This window comes from Sphaerodactylus townsendi, linkage group LG15, assembly GCF_021028975.2.
Source record: "Sphaerodactylus townsendi isolate TG3544 linkage group LG15, MPM_Stown_v2.3, whole genome shotgun sequence".
Lineage (NCBI taxonomy): Eukaryota > Metazoa > Chordata > Lepidosauria > Squamata > Sphaerodactylidae > Sphaerodactylus > Sphaerodactylus townsendi.
Window position 1 is genome coordinate 13,859,984 of NC_059439.1, and position 17,926 is coordinate 13,877,909.

The 17,926-nt window shown below is 46.0% G+C and overlaps 1 protein-coding gene across 1 annotated transcript; it reads right to left on the reverse strand.

Moving 5' to 3' along the window:
- Window positions 1–257: 257 nt before the first annotated feature.
- COPZ2 (COPI coat complex subunit zeta 2) lies at window positions 258–17,673 on the reverse strand. Its single transcript, XM_048518404.1, is given in 10 exon segments — window positions 258–320; window positions 4,401–4,439; window positions 8,941–8,992; window positions 11,086–11,163; window positions 12,196–12,251; window positions 14,183–14,274; window positions 16,100–16,181; window positions 16,933–17,001; window positions 17,477–17,610; window positions 17,613–17,673. Coding segments are annotated over 10 exon segments (696 nt in total). The 5' UTR covers window positions 17,659–17,673; the 3' UTR covers window positions 258–272.
- Window positions 17,674–17,926: the final 253 nt, after the last annotated feature.

Here is a 17,926-nt window from a genome sequence, read left to right on the forward strand (position 1 = left end):
GCTAGGAGATCTGCCCCAAAACATTTCCAGATAGGTTCTGGAACATTGCCCCAAATACAACTGTCCGTGACCAGAGAAGGCCTTGCCCACTTAGAAGATACCAAAATGAGCCTGTAGCAGGTTGATGTCCTCCCAGATACTGAGGGTCAGCCATTTTGCATTCCACTAAAAGATTTTCTTCCTCTTCCTTTTTGACCACAAGAGAAAGTCTTAAACAGCATAAGAAGATGTAAATCAAAACTCTCCAACACGAGGTCTTTTGTTCTAGATGTTTATTTTAATAAGGACCACTTAATTTGTTCTTTGGCCGACTGCAGAACCTATGAACAGATGAAGGAAGAAAAAGGAAAGAGATGAAAATGTAAATTGTGAATTCCTTCCTCTTTCAAGTATTTTGTTAACAGGCTATGGGTCATCTGTCCTGACAATTCCCAAACAGCCTTATATCTCTTCCTTCCATTAGGATCTGAATGAATTGTGGTAAAATTAACCTGAAAGGTGTTTTTTTGTGTGTGTGCATGTATTGGAAGCTCTACTTCAAATAAAAAATGAGCAGTTGTAGATAACAGTTTAGCATTGTGAGAAAGGCACTCTGTATATTCTCAGAAGCTCTCTACTCTTTAATCAGTCTTCTCTTACCGCTATAAAAAGGGTGCTGGTGAATAGTGTCACAAATTAAATCCCCAAATCAGACCATTATTGAAGGAATTGATTTTTGGAAGGAATTGAAGAGACTTCACCAAAAAAGCAGGTAGTCTAGCTCTGCCCATCTCAAACACTAGATGGCAGTGCGTCCTTGAGAGGAAGAAAGCTTGTAAAGAATAACTGGTGAGGAACTGGAATCAGTTCCAGGGTTTGTAGGAAGCTGAGCAAACTGATATCTCTTCCACTCACAAAAACTGATACCTCTCACCTTTCCTGTTTTAATTTTCTCCTATACCGATTTTAATTAGTTTTAGCAAGGTCTTTCAAGCAGACAATCTTTAACCAGAGGAGTTACTTGCTAATTAAAAGTGTGGACTTGAATGTTTTGCTTGAATTTTGAGTACATATCCTCAAAAGAGAAACTGATCAATAACTCAGCTTCCCGGTGGAGCCTTTGGCCTCTTAAATCATCCACCCTGCCTCCCTTGCCCATTCTCCCACCACAAGTCTGACATCTCCCACAAAAGGTAAAGGGTATAGATAGTACTATGCGCTAATATCTGGGAACACCTTATCTGAAAAAGATGGTGGAGACAGTTTTAGAAGAGGGGCCACCAAAAGCAAACCACACAAGCCTCTCAGAGTTCCTTGAAAGAAAGGCAGGATCCTACCGATAGCTAGAAAGGGTTGCCAACAGCCAGGTGAAAAAAAATCCACGCCCCCTTTCATCAAGGGTGATAGGATGTTCTCCATCCCACACACTGAAAAGGTGCCAACTTCCATAAATAAATAATTTTATTAAAAGGACAGGAGGTTTTTTCCCCTTCCAGGTCTATTTGGTAACCTGAGGTGGCCATTACAAAGGGTGGTTACTTATCCATCCCTCTCCAGGATCGGGTTTGTCCACACTGTAAAAATCAAGTGGAGACTCTTGCTCACATTATTCTTGACTGTCCGAGATATGTGGGCATTAGGAATTTCTCTCCCAGGCTGGCCCTAGACAAATCTGAAAGTAACTCTGACTGCTCTGTTGTGGAGCTTCTGTTAAACAACACAGCTCTTGGAAAAAGTAGCAAAATTTCTTTTACAAGTGACAGAACTTTCTAAGTAATGTATACTGCTATATAGTCTTCCTGTCTGCGCTTTGAATGTACTCTTGATTTGTATTTCAAAAATGTCTGGCAACGCTCTAGAACCTATTTTTAAATGTCAAATAAAGGTTGTTGTTGCTGTTGTTGGTAACCTGAGGCCTGATTCGAGGCAAATTTGAGCAGTTTTAAAGGTTGACTGATTTCTGCGGAACAGCCAGGTGCTTAGTGATGCATTCCTCGGCGAAGTTCGGCACAGCTGAGCCCTGAGGTCTTTAAATGGACCTAAAAGGATGCACAGCTCTGCAGGACTGCACCATAGAGCCTTCCCAGTAAAACTAGTGGATGTGAAACTGACTGAACTTAGGCTGCCTCACTCCATATCATATCTCTGTGGTTGGAAGCGACTTGACAGCAGTTCACATGGGCAAGCATAAAATGTTTGGGATCAGGGAGAAAATCTGACCTTTTTTGCCCTGTAGGGGGCAGTCTGCGTCCTCATTGGCACCTCCTGTATCTTTGGCCTGCCACCACCCCACCCCACAGCTCCAGCCCTCTGAACAGCTGTTTTGCTGGGCCTAGGCAAAATTCAGTCGGTTGCTATGCAACCTGGGGTACCAAATCGCTGGCAAAGGGAATTTGCTTACTGCACTTTCTGGAAGCTGCAACTATGCCACTCTGGACATATCTAACCCGTACGCAATTTGGTTTAACGTTCCTCTCTGTGCCCATGGAATTATGGGAACTGTAGTTCTGCGAGGAGGACCAAACATCTCTTATGGCAGGGTTTCCAAGTTTCTTGACTGGGTAAGCCAGAAAAATTCCCCTTGGCATAAGAACCACTGTAAAGAAAGCAGTGAGCTAAAAAGGGGAAGGGAACAAGAAATTCATTTTGTGAAAAAAGAGAATCCACCCCCTGCCCCATTTCAAGCAAAATGGGGATGAAAATGTGCAGCAGTACGGAGCAAGGGCAGGAAAGCCACGGCCTCGCTCTCCATGGCATCACTTAGCCAAGTCTGATTGGTTGTTTGACAGCGTGAAGTCATCATAGCACCAGAGGTCAGCCAGTGGGGGATACTTCCCACTTTTCATGGTTTCATGAGCAAAAAATGTGGGGCAACTTAAGATAGGCCCCTGCCTCTCTCTTCTTTTAGCCTGACAAAATGGACTGCTTGAAGTGTCAGGGGGAGAGCCTCAATTCAAACAGCCCCAGTACACTATCAGGGCTGGTGGTATCAACAAAGGGAAGGCCACATTCCCCCTGTGAGCCAAATTGGCTATTACCACTCATAACGGTTAGCCCAAATCTGGCCAAAAGTTACATGACATCTCTCCATGGCTGAATTAAAATCAGCAGTAAGGTCAGTAGACCTTTGCTCCTTCCATGGTCCTCTGCCTCCAATACCAATTTTGGGAGACATTTTACAGAGACAGTACAGTGGAGACAAATACATTAGGGTCTGTAAGCATTCCAGAGTCATTTTTAATGGCTAGACATTTTGCATGAGAAAAAACTGGTCCTCATATGGAGAATCTGTTTCTACCCACAGATCTGGCACTTGGGTTAGCATTGGGGCCAGTGGCATCACAGACCAAAGTGATCAGCTTTGGGTTGTGGAATGTTTACTCTTAGGGAACAGACAAGGAGAGATATTTTGTCCAGGGTTTGGGAAAACCTGCAAGGAACCTACCCTCTCTCCATGCTCTTGGTTTATGCCCTCAGGATGAACCCAGGCCTGTTCTGCACAGGCAGAATAATGCACTTTCAATCCACCTTCACAATTGTTTGCAAGTGGATTTTGCTATTCCGCACAGCTGCGAAGTGGATTGAAAGTGGATTGAAAGTGTACTATTCTGCATGTGTGGAAGGGGCCTTAGAGAAGATAGCATGCTGGAAGAGAGCTAGTAAGCTGAAGGGTGACAAGCCGGAATGTGCAGATGAGCCTCCCAGGATTCCTAGCATGTTTTAGGCCTCCAGGCAGACAAACAGTATTGGGTTACAGCCTGCTTCGTGCCAGATGTCACCTGTGCCAGTGGGGGCATCCGACGATTTGGTGGCTGGAATTCTTTTTTTATTTCATACTTACATTTGCTGTATGTAGTGTATGTTACTTGTATGCATGTATACACACCATACATATTGTTGAATGTATACACACCATACATACTGCTGTATACACACACACCATACATATTGTTGTATTGATAGCTGGTGTCAAAGGCATTCTTTCAAATTATGATGCTGTATTCTTTAAAAGCCATATTTGCAGGTAGCAATTGACTCTCCCATGATGGCCATTTCTCTGCTAAAGCCCTCAGAGTGGTTTCCCTCACCATGGGGTTTCATATGCATGGTTGCAAGGGAATGCACATTCTTTTCATGATGTGTGTGTGTGTGTGTGTGTGTGTGTGTGTGTGTGTGTGTGTGTGTGTGTGTGTGTGTGTGTGTGTGTGTGTGTGTGTGTGTGTGTGTGTGTGTGTGTGTGTGTGTGTGTGTGTGTGTGTGTGTGTGTGTGTGTGTGTGTGTGTCCCAGAGTGTGATTAACTTCATGTGCCTGCTACCAATGCACATCTGACCAATCCACAAATTTCAGGACTGGAGCAATACCATCGACCAAGAGTGAGGGCTTTGCCTGAGGTAATCCCAGATGGTTCAGGAAGACTTACCTGAGTGACACTGTGCTCTGATAAAGGACTGTCATCTACCTGCAATGGATGGAAATAAAGAGCAATTCTAAGCAGGTCTACTTAGAAGTAAGTCCCATTTTATTCAATGGTGTTTACTCCAGGAAAATGTTCTTAGGCTTGCATGTTGGGTTCCCAGCTCTGAGTTGGGAAATACCTGGAGATTTTGAGGGTGGAGGGTAGAGATTTGAAAGGTGGGGTTTGGGACAGGGAGGAAATACAATTGGGCATTATGCTTCAGACTCCGCCCTCCAAAGCAGCCATTTCCTCCAGGTGAACTGATCTCTGTCACCAGGTAAAAAGTCAACATAGTCCCCCATGCATGCACCAGGTCATCACTGACCCATGGGGAAACATCACATCACAATATTTACTAGGCAGATTTTGTTTACAGGGCGGTTTGCCACTGCCTTCCCCAGTCATGTATACTTTACCTCCAGCAAGTTGGATGCTCATTTTTCTGGCCTTGGAAGGATAGAAGGCTGAGTGGTGGAGTGGTTAAGAGCAGGTTGATTTTAATCTGGAGAACCAGGTTTGATTCCCCACTCCTCCACATGAATGGCAGATTCTTATCTGGTGAACCAGAGTTGTTTCCCCACTCCTACACATAAAGCCTGCTGGGTGACCTTGGGCTAGTCACAGTTCATTCAGAATTTTCTCAGCCCCACCTACCTCACAAGGTGTCTGTTGTGAGGAGAGGAAGGGAAAAGGAGTTTGTCAGCCACCTTGAGACTCCTTCTGGGAAAAAAATGCAGGGTATGAATCCAAACTCTTCTCTCTCTTTTTAACCTTGAGTTGGCAACCTGAAGCCAACTTCTGTTGGGATCGAACTCAAATTGTGAGCAGAGCTTTGACTGCAGTACTGCGTTGTATCACTTCTGCATCACGGGGCTCCTCTGTCACCTGGAAACCAGTTGCAATCCCATCAAATCTTTAGCCACAACCTGAAGGTAGGCCGCCACAGTAAAGAAAGTTGATGAAGATTATTGGGAAGGAGATGGGGACTAGAACGAAGGCAAGGAGCCCTAGAAAGCAATCTTAAACTGCAGAAGTCTTACTCAAAAGTGAGAAATAGAAAACAGAACAAGTTCTAGCAGGACAAACACAAGTTGCCACTGAAGTCCCAATTCTAATCACACTTACTGGGAAGTAAGTCCCATAGAACTCAGAATTTAAAGTCATAAGCTGAGAAGACAGTCCTGTTATAGACTGGTAACTGTTTAAAAAAATTCGAAAGCAGAAGTCGGGAAGGAACTAACAATTTTCATAGTGATGGGAAATTGGGACGTGGTGTCCCATAAGGCTTTGTACTGGTATTGGTACTGTTTAATTTGTTCATAAATGATCCATAGGCAGCAGAGCAGGTTTACCAATTGTCCTGGCAAAAGGTGCCCTTATCCCTTTAACAGAGTATTAATGGCAGATGTTGTTATTTACCTCCATGCCACGAAATGTTTCTGCAGTCCATTTCGCTACATGATGCCTCTCTTAAAGAGACAGGACATTTTTGTCCAGTCAACTGGAAACCTTAGCAGTGAGCGTTTATTGATTTAGAATGTTTGCTTCTGCAGGAATATGCTCCAGGTAGCTTATAATTTTTTTCAACAAAAATTAAAAGGTGTTAATAAAAACCCAGCATTATAAAAGCTCCAGTCCTTCATAAAAAATTATGTTATAAAACAAACCACAGAGAGCTTAAAGCAAGTTTCCGTGCTAAAATACTGTTTTAAAAAATCAAACTCATAATTTAAAGGAGTACTGAGGTAACCAAGTCTGTGCAAACTATTCAGCATGGGGAAACTCCTAAGCTGAAAGAAACTCCCACAAATGAAGAATAATAAATTGGGTTTATATCCCCCTTTCTCTCCTGTAAAGAGACTCAAAGGGGCTTACAATCTCCTCCCCCCTCCCGCCCCCAACAAACACCCTGTGAGGTGGGTGGTGCTGAAAGACCTCCAAAGAACTGTGACTAGCACAAGCTACTCTGGTTCACCAGATAAGCCTCCACAATTCAAGTGGCAGAGCGGAAAATCAAACCCGGTTCTCCAGATTACAGTGTACTTGCTTGTAACCACTACACCACACTGGAAATCATTAAGCATATGATTTCCAATATTCAGGGGAAACCTAAATGTTTTCCACAGTATTACGACTGATCTCTGGATTACTGAAATCAAGTGCTCTGGAGCAAATGGTAGTTCTGGAAGGCAAGCGTAGATTCCAAGAGAAATCCCTCTCAAAATTCCCCCCCGCAAGTCCTCCCCCCACTCCATAATCTCCAGGAATTTCCCCAGGTGAAACTGGCAGCCCTAATGAAACACCCCGGATGAGCTACAGTGCGGCCACAAAGTCATTGTAGCAGCTGGAAAAGGCCGAAGTTCATGCTGTGCTACCTCTCCAAGTGTTCTCAAGGGCGTGAAGCGTGACAACAGGTATGACATCTCCACTCCAGTCTGCTGCCACTTGCAAATCCACGTGAATAGTGCAACAGCAAGGGCATAGTTAGTTCAGGAGCAGCATTCACACAAAATAACCCCCCAGGTTTTAAAACAAAAAAACGCAGCAATCTCCCAGCAGGCTGCTGCATGCTGCAAAAACGTTTGCAGGGAAAGATTCCCCCCCACCCCCAGTTTCCTTCGAAACTGGAGCTATTTCAGAGACCGTGTAATTGTTTACTATAATACACATTCAGGGTACGGCTAGGGCAGTCTGTAATCAGATCTCCTGTCCTTGGATATTTCTATACATAGCAGCTGGGCAGGGAGGGTGGGGCACAGTGGGGGAAGGGGGGGGAGAGGAGGTCTTTTTAAAAGCCTTTCTCCTGCACTGTTTTCCCTATGTAGATCTCAGTGGGTTTGTTGTTTGCCCCACGGGAAGCAGGACATGTAAGCCCTTTCTAGGCATTTGATTTTGGTGTTCCAATTGCACAAAACGGGCATATGGGCCAACCCACGATTCTCCTGATATGCTCAGTTGCCATGTTGCATTAACAGATCGACACATGTATTTTTGCACTACAGCAATCATCCATATCAGAATTATCCTGTCTGAACAAGCTAATCCAGTTGATTGTAACTGCTATGACACTGTGATATTGCAATATCCATAGAATCATAGAACAACAGAGTTGGAAGTGACCCCCAAAGGCCATCAAGTCCAACCTCCTGACAGATGGCCATCCAGCCTCTCTTTAAAAAACCTCCAACGATGAACGGATGAGGCCCAGATGAAGAAGGGGAAGCCTGAAATCCCTTTGCCTAAATAATTCTCTGGGAGAGACGGTAGCAAGGTATAGCCAGAGGCGTAGCTAGGGGAAATGGAGCCTGGTGCAAAATATCTCCCAGGTTTGGTGAAGTTTTATTAAGGGGGTCCAAAGTTATGGACCCTCAAAAGGGTAGCCCCATCTATTAGCTCCCATTGGAAACAATGGGAGATGGGGGTACCCTCTTTGGGGGTCCATAACTTTGGACCCCCCAAACCAGACTTCACCAAACCTGGCTGGTATCAGCAGGAGACTATCCTGATGATACCAACTAAGTTTAGTGAAGTTTGGTTCATAACTTTGGACCCTCAAAAGGTAGCCCCATCTACTATTAGCTCCCATTGGAAACAATGGGGGATGGGGTACCTTCTTTAGGGGTCCATAACTTTGGACCCCCTTAATCAAACTTTACCAAACTTGGCTGGTATCAGCAGGAGTGTCGCCAGACAATATCCTGAAATTTTGGTGTTGCTAACCTAAAAACTGCACCCACTGCTAGCTGACAAAATAAAAACACTAAAACAATCAAAAATACATTTTTGCTGCCCCCCCCCCCCCAGGCACACGCCCAGTGCGACGTGCACCTCCCAGCCCCGTGGTAGCTACGCCTCTGGGTATAGCCCAGTCTCATCAGATCTCAGAAGCTAAGCAGGGTCGATACTTGGTAGAGAGACGACCAAGGAAAAACCTGCAGAGGAAGGCAATGGCAACGTATCTCTGCTTCTCACTTGGCTTGCAAGTCACTGTAAGTTGGCTGCAACTTGACAGCCCCTTGCACTCATGCACACATAGACTGCACACACATGCACACTCTCTCACTCTCATTCACCTCTGTTGGGATCAAAGCAGTTAGGACTTTACGGCATCTGCCCTGACGTTATTTACATGAATTGTAACCTTCTCCCTCCAACTAAGCGAGTGCGAATCTTCCCTGACAAACAGGAGTGGAGGATAAAGCGGGTTGGTTTCCATTCAACTAACAGCATGCCACACCAAGTCAGAACGCACATGCTTTTAAAGGGATGCTGCCTTACTCTTTACTTTCTGTCTGCGAACAGCATCTCGCTATTTATACAACCTCTCAGGTATAATTTCTTGGTGTTCCGAGTTACCCGTGATGTAATCGAACAGAACAAAGCCATAAGCCGCAGGCTCTGGGAGCAGCTGAGATGGAAAGAGTTTCATGTAGGAAGTGAAACAGGTGGTCCAAGTGGACGAATTACCCAAGAGAGTGGGGGAGGGGAAAGGGAGACCACTCACCCTGAAGTTCACGTTCTGTACAACTTGTTGGGGATCACTTTCAAGAATCACACTAGAATTCAAAAAAGAGGGAGAAAGAGACATTACACTTCTTTGGCAGGGAGCGTATCCATCCGTGTCTCCAGCAATGAGAAACCCCTCATGTAAGACTAGACATGACCATAGATGGCTTGGGGGCAATTTTTTTTTGTTGTTGATCAGATTTCACACACTTGTTTTTCCGCTGTCCTGAAGAAGCCAGACATAAAAGCTATTGTTCTCCAAGGAAAAAACATTTCCCTCTAGCAGTCAAAATGCCTTGTGTGGGGGCTGTACAATGTACTTACACTGAGCTACATTATATCTTCAAACATAGTTCATGAAGTTTAGACTGACTGTATTGTCGAAGGCTTTCACGGCCGAAATCACTGGGGTGCTGTGTGGTTTTCGGGCTGTATGGCCGTGTTCTAGCAGCATTCTCTCCTGACGTTTCGCCTGCATCTGTGGCTGGCATCTTCAGAGGATCTGAAGATCCTCTGAAGATGCCAGATCCTCTGAAGATGCCAGCCACAGATGCAGGCGAAACGTCAGGAGAGAATGCTGCTAGAACATGGCCATACAGCCCGGAAACCACACAGCACCTTTAGACTGACTGCTCAAACGTCACGAGCAGCTACTGGCTAGCATGTGTGACACATCACAGGTGCTGAACAAATTCATGTGATCTTTAAGCCACTTATTTAATTATTTTTAAAGGGTTAATCCTTGTTTTATTTCTGAATTCAGCCTGGTCAGACAGTGGAAGCAAAAAAGCAATTATGAAATCATTTCCTTCAGAAAAGTGGCATAACTCTAGAATATTGTGATTTTTTTCGTATTATTTTTATTTATTAAATTATTTATTTAGCTTGTTTATGACCCACCTTTCTAATTGATTCCCCATGGCCAATTAATTGCGTGATACTCATGCGAAATATCCAGGTTTCAGCAAGAACTCCCCACTGCTTGAGTGACGAACAGGGATTCATCCCATTTCTAGTGCTTGTTCTCCCCCTTACCCGCTTCCCGGCAGAACCTGCTTTCAAGTACAACTTTTTCCCTTTCAATCCAGTTTCGTGGGGAGGAACGGGGATCCAATCTGTGTTTGAAATTCCTGCCATGGAGCATGACGCAAGTCTAGCAACCAATCAGCTCTCAGGGGTTGTTGAGAGATGCACGCGCAGCCTCTTCTGGGTTTTGATTTCGCCACTGATCTTGGCGAGAGACGTTATCATAAAAAACCCCTGCTTAAACGATTAACGGTTCACCCTTCCAAATGAGCAAAAACCCGCTTAGTGCCCAAACGCTTAAACGTTCATCCTTGCAAATGAGTGAACCTCAGGTTAGCAAGTTGCAGGGAAAAATTTCCCGCCCCAAAAAGGTCCCATTCGAATACAGCACGCCAGCCAATCAGGAGAGACCCGCAAAGGAGATTATGTGGCAGTGGGGATTGTTACATTTCTGGGGTCCAAGGTAGGCCTACATGTCTTCGCTGAATACATGCTGCGGTGGGGAGGTTGAAACCTTGATGAAAAGGTGCGATTTCTTTACAAACTTGGTTTGATCTAGATAGAATTTCCCCGTGGGGAATCGACCACAGTTGAAGAATTATGGTTAGTCAGGAATCCAAGAGGATTTCTTAAAGCAGGAAAGAGACCCAATTCAGATTAAATAATGGTTTGTTTGTAAAGTATGAATTTTGCTCATTGGGGTTACATTTTAAACTGGATCCATTGTTTGAGATTACTGTTTAAAGTGATTTATTAATGTGATTTGTGGGTGATCTTTTAAAACGTTTTAGCTTAATATATTTGACTACTTTATGAATCAGATTTGAGTGAGCTGCAGTAGATATTCTTAAATCCAGATTAAAATCTGAGGGTGGTATTAGGCAGCTATTTGTAGGGTGACATCTGTTGAGACAAACCAAGCTCATTTCACCTTGGAAAAGGCTTTTGGATAATATTGTCATACAGCACTTGAACCATTTATTTCAAGAAGATTCCTTGTTCGTGGCCTCAGTGTAACATTATCTCTTAGGGCTTTGATTATGTGTTCCTGCATTGCAGGGGGTTGGACTTGATGGCCCTTGGGGACTCTATGATTCTTCCTCTACATGCATCTCACCCTCCATCAACAATCTCATCCACCACGAGGAAGACCCCATCCATGTTCTCCACCAGCGTCCGCTTCTCCACATTTTTTCTAGATGAAAGACAAGTTAGAAAGACAAAGAAGATGTATCTGCATTGCCACAGACTTAAACCGACTGAAGTAATTCCTTCTTTCCTCAGGAACCCTCGGAATTGTAGTTCTGTGAGAAGGGAGCTCGGAATCCATAATAGAAAATGATCCGCACTGAACCAAAGTTACAGTTCGCAGGATTTTTGGGAGAAGATTTTCTCAGTCCATCTTGCCCAATTCCTCTGTTTATTTACAGCCCTTGTCCCATATTGCTTTTGTCCATGCTAGTCCCTTGATCCCCAGCATGGCCTTTTTGGAGGAAGGAGGAGGAGGAGTTGGAGATTGGATTTATATGATATCCCACCTTTCTCTCCTGTAAGGAGCTTGTAAGGTGGCTTACAAGCTCCTTTTCTCTCCCCACAGACACCTAGTGAGGTAGGTGGGGCTGAGAGAGTTTGGAGAGAACTGTGACTAGCCCAGAGGTGGGATCCAGCAGGTTCTCACAGGTTCCCGAGAGTAGGTTACTAACTAATTGGTGATTTTGCCACGTGATTTTTGCCTTAGTTACGCCCCTCCTCTCAGCAGTAGCGTGCAGTACTTGAAGAAGTCTAGCAGGAGGTGCACCGGTGTGCGTGGCAGCCTGAGACTGCGTGCATTCGTTTCCCGCCCAAGGACCGGCGCAGCGGCTGCGTCCTTGCCACAGCCCTGCCCAGGAATGCCCCGCCCCCGTTTTGCTCCACCCAGCCCCATTGGCGCTACACCACAGTTTGAATCCCACCACCATGGGAACCTGTTACTAAAATTTTTGGATCCCACCACTGGACTAGCCCAAGGTCAATCAGCAGGAATGAAGGAATGTGGAAACACATTTGGTTCACCAGATAAGCCTCTGCCACTCAGGTGGAGGAGGAGTGGGGAATCAAACCCGGTTCTCCAGATTAGAATCCACCTCTTAACCACTAAACCACACTGAACCCCGTCTCTTTTTTACCAGAGGGAAAACTGGTTGGATCTAACCCATTGTGTGTGATCTCCAGGATTAGCAATACCTACCGTAGCAAGTGATTGAGAGATTCAAAGAGACAACTGAGAACCGACATCAGCATCAGCTGTGGAAAAAGACAAAAAATTCCTGGTCAGGGAAGAAGGGCAAGCATCCATGAACACATGAAACTGCCTTCTACCGCACCAGAATCTGATCCATCCAAGTGTGCTTTGACCAGTCTGACTTCCAGGAGCTCCCCACAGTCTCAAGCAGAGGTCTTTCAGGGCCAATATTGCCTATTTCAGGGGTCCCCAACTTCTTTGAGCCTGCAGGCCCCTTTGGAATCCTGACTTAGCATGGTGGGCACAGCCACAAAATGGCTGCTGCAGGAGGCAAAGCCAGAGAGAAAATGGCCGCCGCAGCTTCCCCACAGTTACACCATGAAGATCCTTGTGCTGTGGTGGTAGCTGCTGCCAAAGCAATCTCTGGTGGTCATTCAATTAGAGGCCTTGTTGGGTAAAAGTCTCTCACTTTCTAAAAAGCACTTGGTGGGCACGGGGAAAAGTGTCAGCAGCAGCACCATGGTGCCCAGAACACCATGTTGGGGACCTGGGCCTGTTCCTTTTAACTGGAGACACCAGGGATGGAGCCTGGGACATTCTGCATGTAAAGCGGAGAGCAGCAGTGGTGTAGTGGTTAAGAGCAGGTGCACTCTAATCTGGAGAACCGGGTTTGATTCCCTGTTCTGCCACATGAGCTGTGAAGGTTTATCTGGGGAACCAGATTAGCTTGTGCACTCCCACACACGCCAGCTGGGTGACCTTGGGCTAGTCACAGTTCTTTGGAGCTCTCTCAGCCCCACCTAGCTCACAGAGCGTTTGTTGTGGGGGGGGGAGGGGAAGGAGATTGTAAGCCCCTTTGAGTTTCCTTACAGGAGAGAAAGGGGGATATAAATCCAAACTCTTCTTCTTCCTTGTCACCAAGGCGATAGCTCTTACCCCAAACAAATTAAGCTGTGGACCATTTCTGCTGAACACCTATGTTCACTATCTACAGTAAAGGACATCTTTAAATTCTATCTGTGTTTCATTACACAGTTAAAAACAAATTTCTAGATCATATTTGTTCCTGTGTGTACAATTGTATTTTCTGCATATATATTTGTTTGTGGTTTATATTTTTTGTAACTTTTTGTGTTTATGTACATAACTGTTTTAGATAGTAGTGCATTCATATTCTCTTTTCAATTCACTTAGTAAATTAGTAGTAAGGATCACAGTTTGTGTGTCTGTGTTCTTGAGCAGCAGGACTGGCAGTGGTTTTTGTTTTTTGTTGTTATTTGCTAGTTAGTATGCTAAGTCATCTTATTATTTGCTAGTTAGTATGCTAAGTCATCTTATTATAAGTCATCTTGTTATTTGCTAGTTAGTATGCTAAGTCATAATTATAGTATGGAGCACATACCCTGTTTCCCCTAATATAAGGCATCCCCGGAAAATAAGACATAGTAGAGGTTTTGCTGAAGTGCGAAATATAAGGCATCCCCCAAAAGTAAGATGTAGCAAAGTTTTTGTTTGGAAGCATGCCTGACGAACAGAATACAGAAATATAAGACATCCCCTGAAAATAAGACATAGCACATCTTTGGGAGCAAAAATTAATATAAGACACTGTCTTATATTCGGGGAAACACGGTATTTCCCCCCTGACTGCATACCGTGTGCTTGACAAAACACAAACACTGCACCGTCCTCACTCAATAGGGCTACGATTTAAACCTTGAAGCTGAGAAACAAGATATATGTCACAGATTCTTGTGGACATGGTCCCAATTCCATAAAGTAACACTCTTCCCTTAAAGGGGGGGGGGATAAGCCCAATACATGTGTCAGAAAACACACAGACCACCTGTGAAAATGATAACGTGCACTGCAAAATTGAAAAGAAGTGTGAGAATAAGCCCAGACTTCGATGGGGTTGGAGAGAATCAGCGCTCCACTGGGGATCCAGGCTCTCCCTGCTTCTTAGAAACCTGTTCTCAGAAGCCTGGCTTACCTCATTTTCACAGGAACTGCCCACCACATATAAAAAGAGGTCGATGCTGCTTTTGTAGACGATGGTTAGCCCTTCCAAGAAAGCAATCTCACCTGAACAGGAAGAAAAGAGTGAGAGAGAACATTATTTGGACAACTGCTAAGATGGGTTTTGAAGAATTCTGCACTCCTCCTTTCTACAAGAGGGTTGACTGCTCTTCAATTTCTTATACACTAACTCCGTCTCCAGTTGGGCCTTTTAGTGGATGCACCCAGGATACGCAAAAACCTTTCTGGAAACAACCAGACTGGAGGGGGCTTGTTTAGCTTCAGAAAGCTGGAAGACTCAAGTCTTGGTCCAGTACAGCTGAACAACCCACTTAAAGGCCAGAGACTACGGGAGGCTTCTCCTTACGGTTGTTAATTGTTAAGAGGGGGGGAAATGCCCTTTCCCTTGGATAGCTGTTCAATGAGCAGAAATGTTCAGTGGATGCTTTTCATTGGCCTGGAGCTAAAACACAGCACATGACAACTGCTGCGATATTCAAACATCCAAGGGACAATTAGAAGGACCAGTTTAAAGGCTGGAAACCTACTTCCAGCTGTGGGCAGCGGGAGGCTTCTTAGCTGTATGGCTGTCCTGTGGATGTTCAGCCGCTGGAATCGACTGATCCTGCAGGCGGTGACACCTCTTTGAGAGTAGATGGCTAATGAAAAAAGCTGTGCGCTTGAGTCCTCCCAAACATGGCTGCTGTCTGGCAGCCTCCGTACCTACTGGAAAGGCAAACCCATTGGGATGGGATGTGTCAAGAAAAATGTTTTGAGCTTTGCCCAGCAGGGAGATTTGCCAGGTGTTCCTTTGAGGAGGTGGAAGAGTCAGTCTAAATTCCTCTTTCCCTTGACTCCCTGCAAAGCAACCTGTTTATTTGGTCTCCTCAAAGCAACCTGTTCATTTGGTCTCTTTCCTCTTCCCTTCATCATGGAAGCCAGCATGGATTCTAATCTGGAGAACCGGGTTTGATTCCTCACTCTTCCACCTGAGTAGCAGAGATTTATCTGATAAACCAGATGTAGTTCCACATGCCTACATTGCTGCTGGGTGACCTTGGGCTAGTCACAGTTCTCTCCGAACTCTCTTAGCCCCACCTGCCTCACAAGGTGTCTGTTGTGGGGAGAGGAAGGGAAAGGAGCTGGTAATCCACCTTGAGTCTCCTTACAGGAGAGAAAGGGAAGAAGAAACCCTTCTTCTTAGCTCCTATTTTCACCTCCTCTCTCTAAAGGTAAAAGTAGTCCCCTGGGCAAGGACTGGGGCATTACTGACCTATGGGGTGATGCCACATCACAATGTTTACAAGGCAGATTATGTTGACAGAGTGGTTGGCCATTGCCTTCCCCAGTCATCTACACTTTACCCCCAGCAAGCTGGGTATTCATTTTACCAACCTCGAAGGATGGAAGACAGAGTCAGCCTTGAGTAGGCTACCTGGATCAGCCTTTCATCGGGATCAAACTCTGGCCCCTTCCGCACATGCAGAGTAATGCACTTTCAATCCACTTTCAATCCACTTTTGCAATTGTTTGCAAGTGGATTATTCCGCACAGTAAATGGATTATTCCGCACAGTAAGATCCAGCTGCAAAGTGCATTGGAAGTGAATTGAAAGTGCATTATTCTGCATGTGCGGAAGGGGTTGTGAGCAGAGTTGTGAGCAGGGTTTTGACTGCAGTACTGCAGCTGACCACTCTGCGCCACGGGGTTCTCTTTCTGCCTTCCCCTGTCTTTCGTTTCTGCACAGCTGCTGCTTGGAATATCTGCGTCTGGCAAAGGTAGGAAGAAGAGGAGAAGAAACTGGGGCTACAGGGCTCAGAAGGTCAGATTTGTCCCAGGAGCTGCCGGCTGCTGGTTGGTCTCTCTCCATCCCAAATAGCTGCACACTCACTGTCGGTCTTGTGAGTTTTGTTGAAGATGTTTTTCTCGAAGATCTTCTGTTCTTTCGTGGATGGAAAGGTGTCATCGTAATACTGTGGAAAAGCAGGCAAGAACGTCTTACAGAACAGACTGTTCAAGAGGGGGGAGATAATTCACAAGTGAGAATCGCCTTTGCTCAAGCTTGAAAAACACTGACATTTAAAGTGAGCCATCTCATTTCCCTTATTTGGATAAATTGCCATTGGATAGGGAAGTTCTATTGAACTATCATGTCTAACAGCAATCGCTGGCAAACATGGTAGTTTGAGGAGCAGCAGTGGCATAGTGGTTAAGAGAAGGGAACTCTAATCTGAAGGAACCGGGTTTGATTCCCCACTCTGCCGCTTGAGATTGGAGGCTTATCTGGGGAATTCAGATTAGCTTGGGCACTCCAACACTTGCCGCTGGGTGACCTTGGGTTAGTCACAGTACTTCTGAGCTCTCTTAGCCCCACCTACCTCACAGGTTGTTTGTTATGAGGGGGGAAGGGCAAGGAGATTGTAAGCCCCTTTGAGTCTCCTACGGGGGAGAAAGGGGGAATATAAATCCAAACTCCTCCTCCACCACCACCTCCTCCTCCTCCTCCTTCTTCAATAGAACCTCCCTATCCAGTGGCACTATATCTCCAAATACCATTGTTGGGATTTATATATTTTTATATCTTTGCTCCAGTGTGCTTCTCCTTTCAGCAAACAGCAAAGAGAGATCCAACCTTCCTCAACAGTGAAAGGCTATTCGTAACTCCACCTTGACATTTTATAGATCCCAAACTGGGCTTTCAACAAAGTCGCGGGTAGTACTGACCTTGGCTAAAAGCCTTTGACCAAAACTGTCCAAGATAAAAATTGCCTTCACGGTGTAGAGGGATGGTTCCTGGAAATAACAAGATTTTTTTTTTAATGTCAGGACTAGACAAGCCAGCAAGGGACGATTTTGTAGCCAAGGAGCAGTTGGGGAACCAACTTTTTCTTGCCCGCATTGGCTTTTTGCCAGCCTGGCCAACACCCTCGCGCGGGGAGGGGGAAATCCTCCCCCTTTATCAGAGGCTTCGTGCGTGCAACTGACCAGCCAACGCTTTCCGCGGTGCGCAAGCAAATGACCTAATCTGGTAAAAAAATGCCATTAAGCTGCCATTGAAGGGACTGGCCCTTTCCCCTCCCGCCTGGTTGGCAACCTTTCCTGCGCCCTTGCCAAGCGCGCCAAGCGCACACGCAGCAGGAAGGCGGCAGAGTTGGTTAAAGTTTGGGAAAGTTTGGGAAAGTTTCTCCCCTCCCCAAAAAGCCCATTTCTGGATGGTTCTGGCCCCTCTCCACGCCCCCTCCCATTGCAGCCCCCCCCCCGTTCCTACCAGGCTCAGCCCCGCGGGGCTCTCCATGGGTCCGGGGGGCGCCAGGCTCGGCCCCGCTCCCCTCGGGGTGCCCCCGGGGTGGTCGTGCTGACGTGGCCGGGCCTCTGCCTTGCGCATCGCGGCGCTCTCCGCCACCCAGCGGGGCTCTGGGCTAGCCGGACAGCTCCGCCCCGCTCGGGCATGGGGTGGGCTGCGGGGCGCTCCCTTCCCCAACCCGCGCCCGGACCCGGCAGCGAATGGGGCCGAGTCACTTGACAAAGAGGCCCACGCAACTGGGCGTGGGTGTGTGAGTGTGTGTAAAAGAGACACACAGAGACACAGAGAGAACGATCCTTTCAGAGAACGACTGCCTGGATCTGCAGTAGGACTCGGAGAGCTGGGTTCGAATCCAACTGCCCCGTTGAAGCCGACAACAAGAAGAAGAGTTTGGATTTATACTCTCCCCCTTCC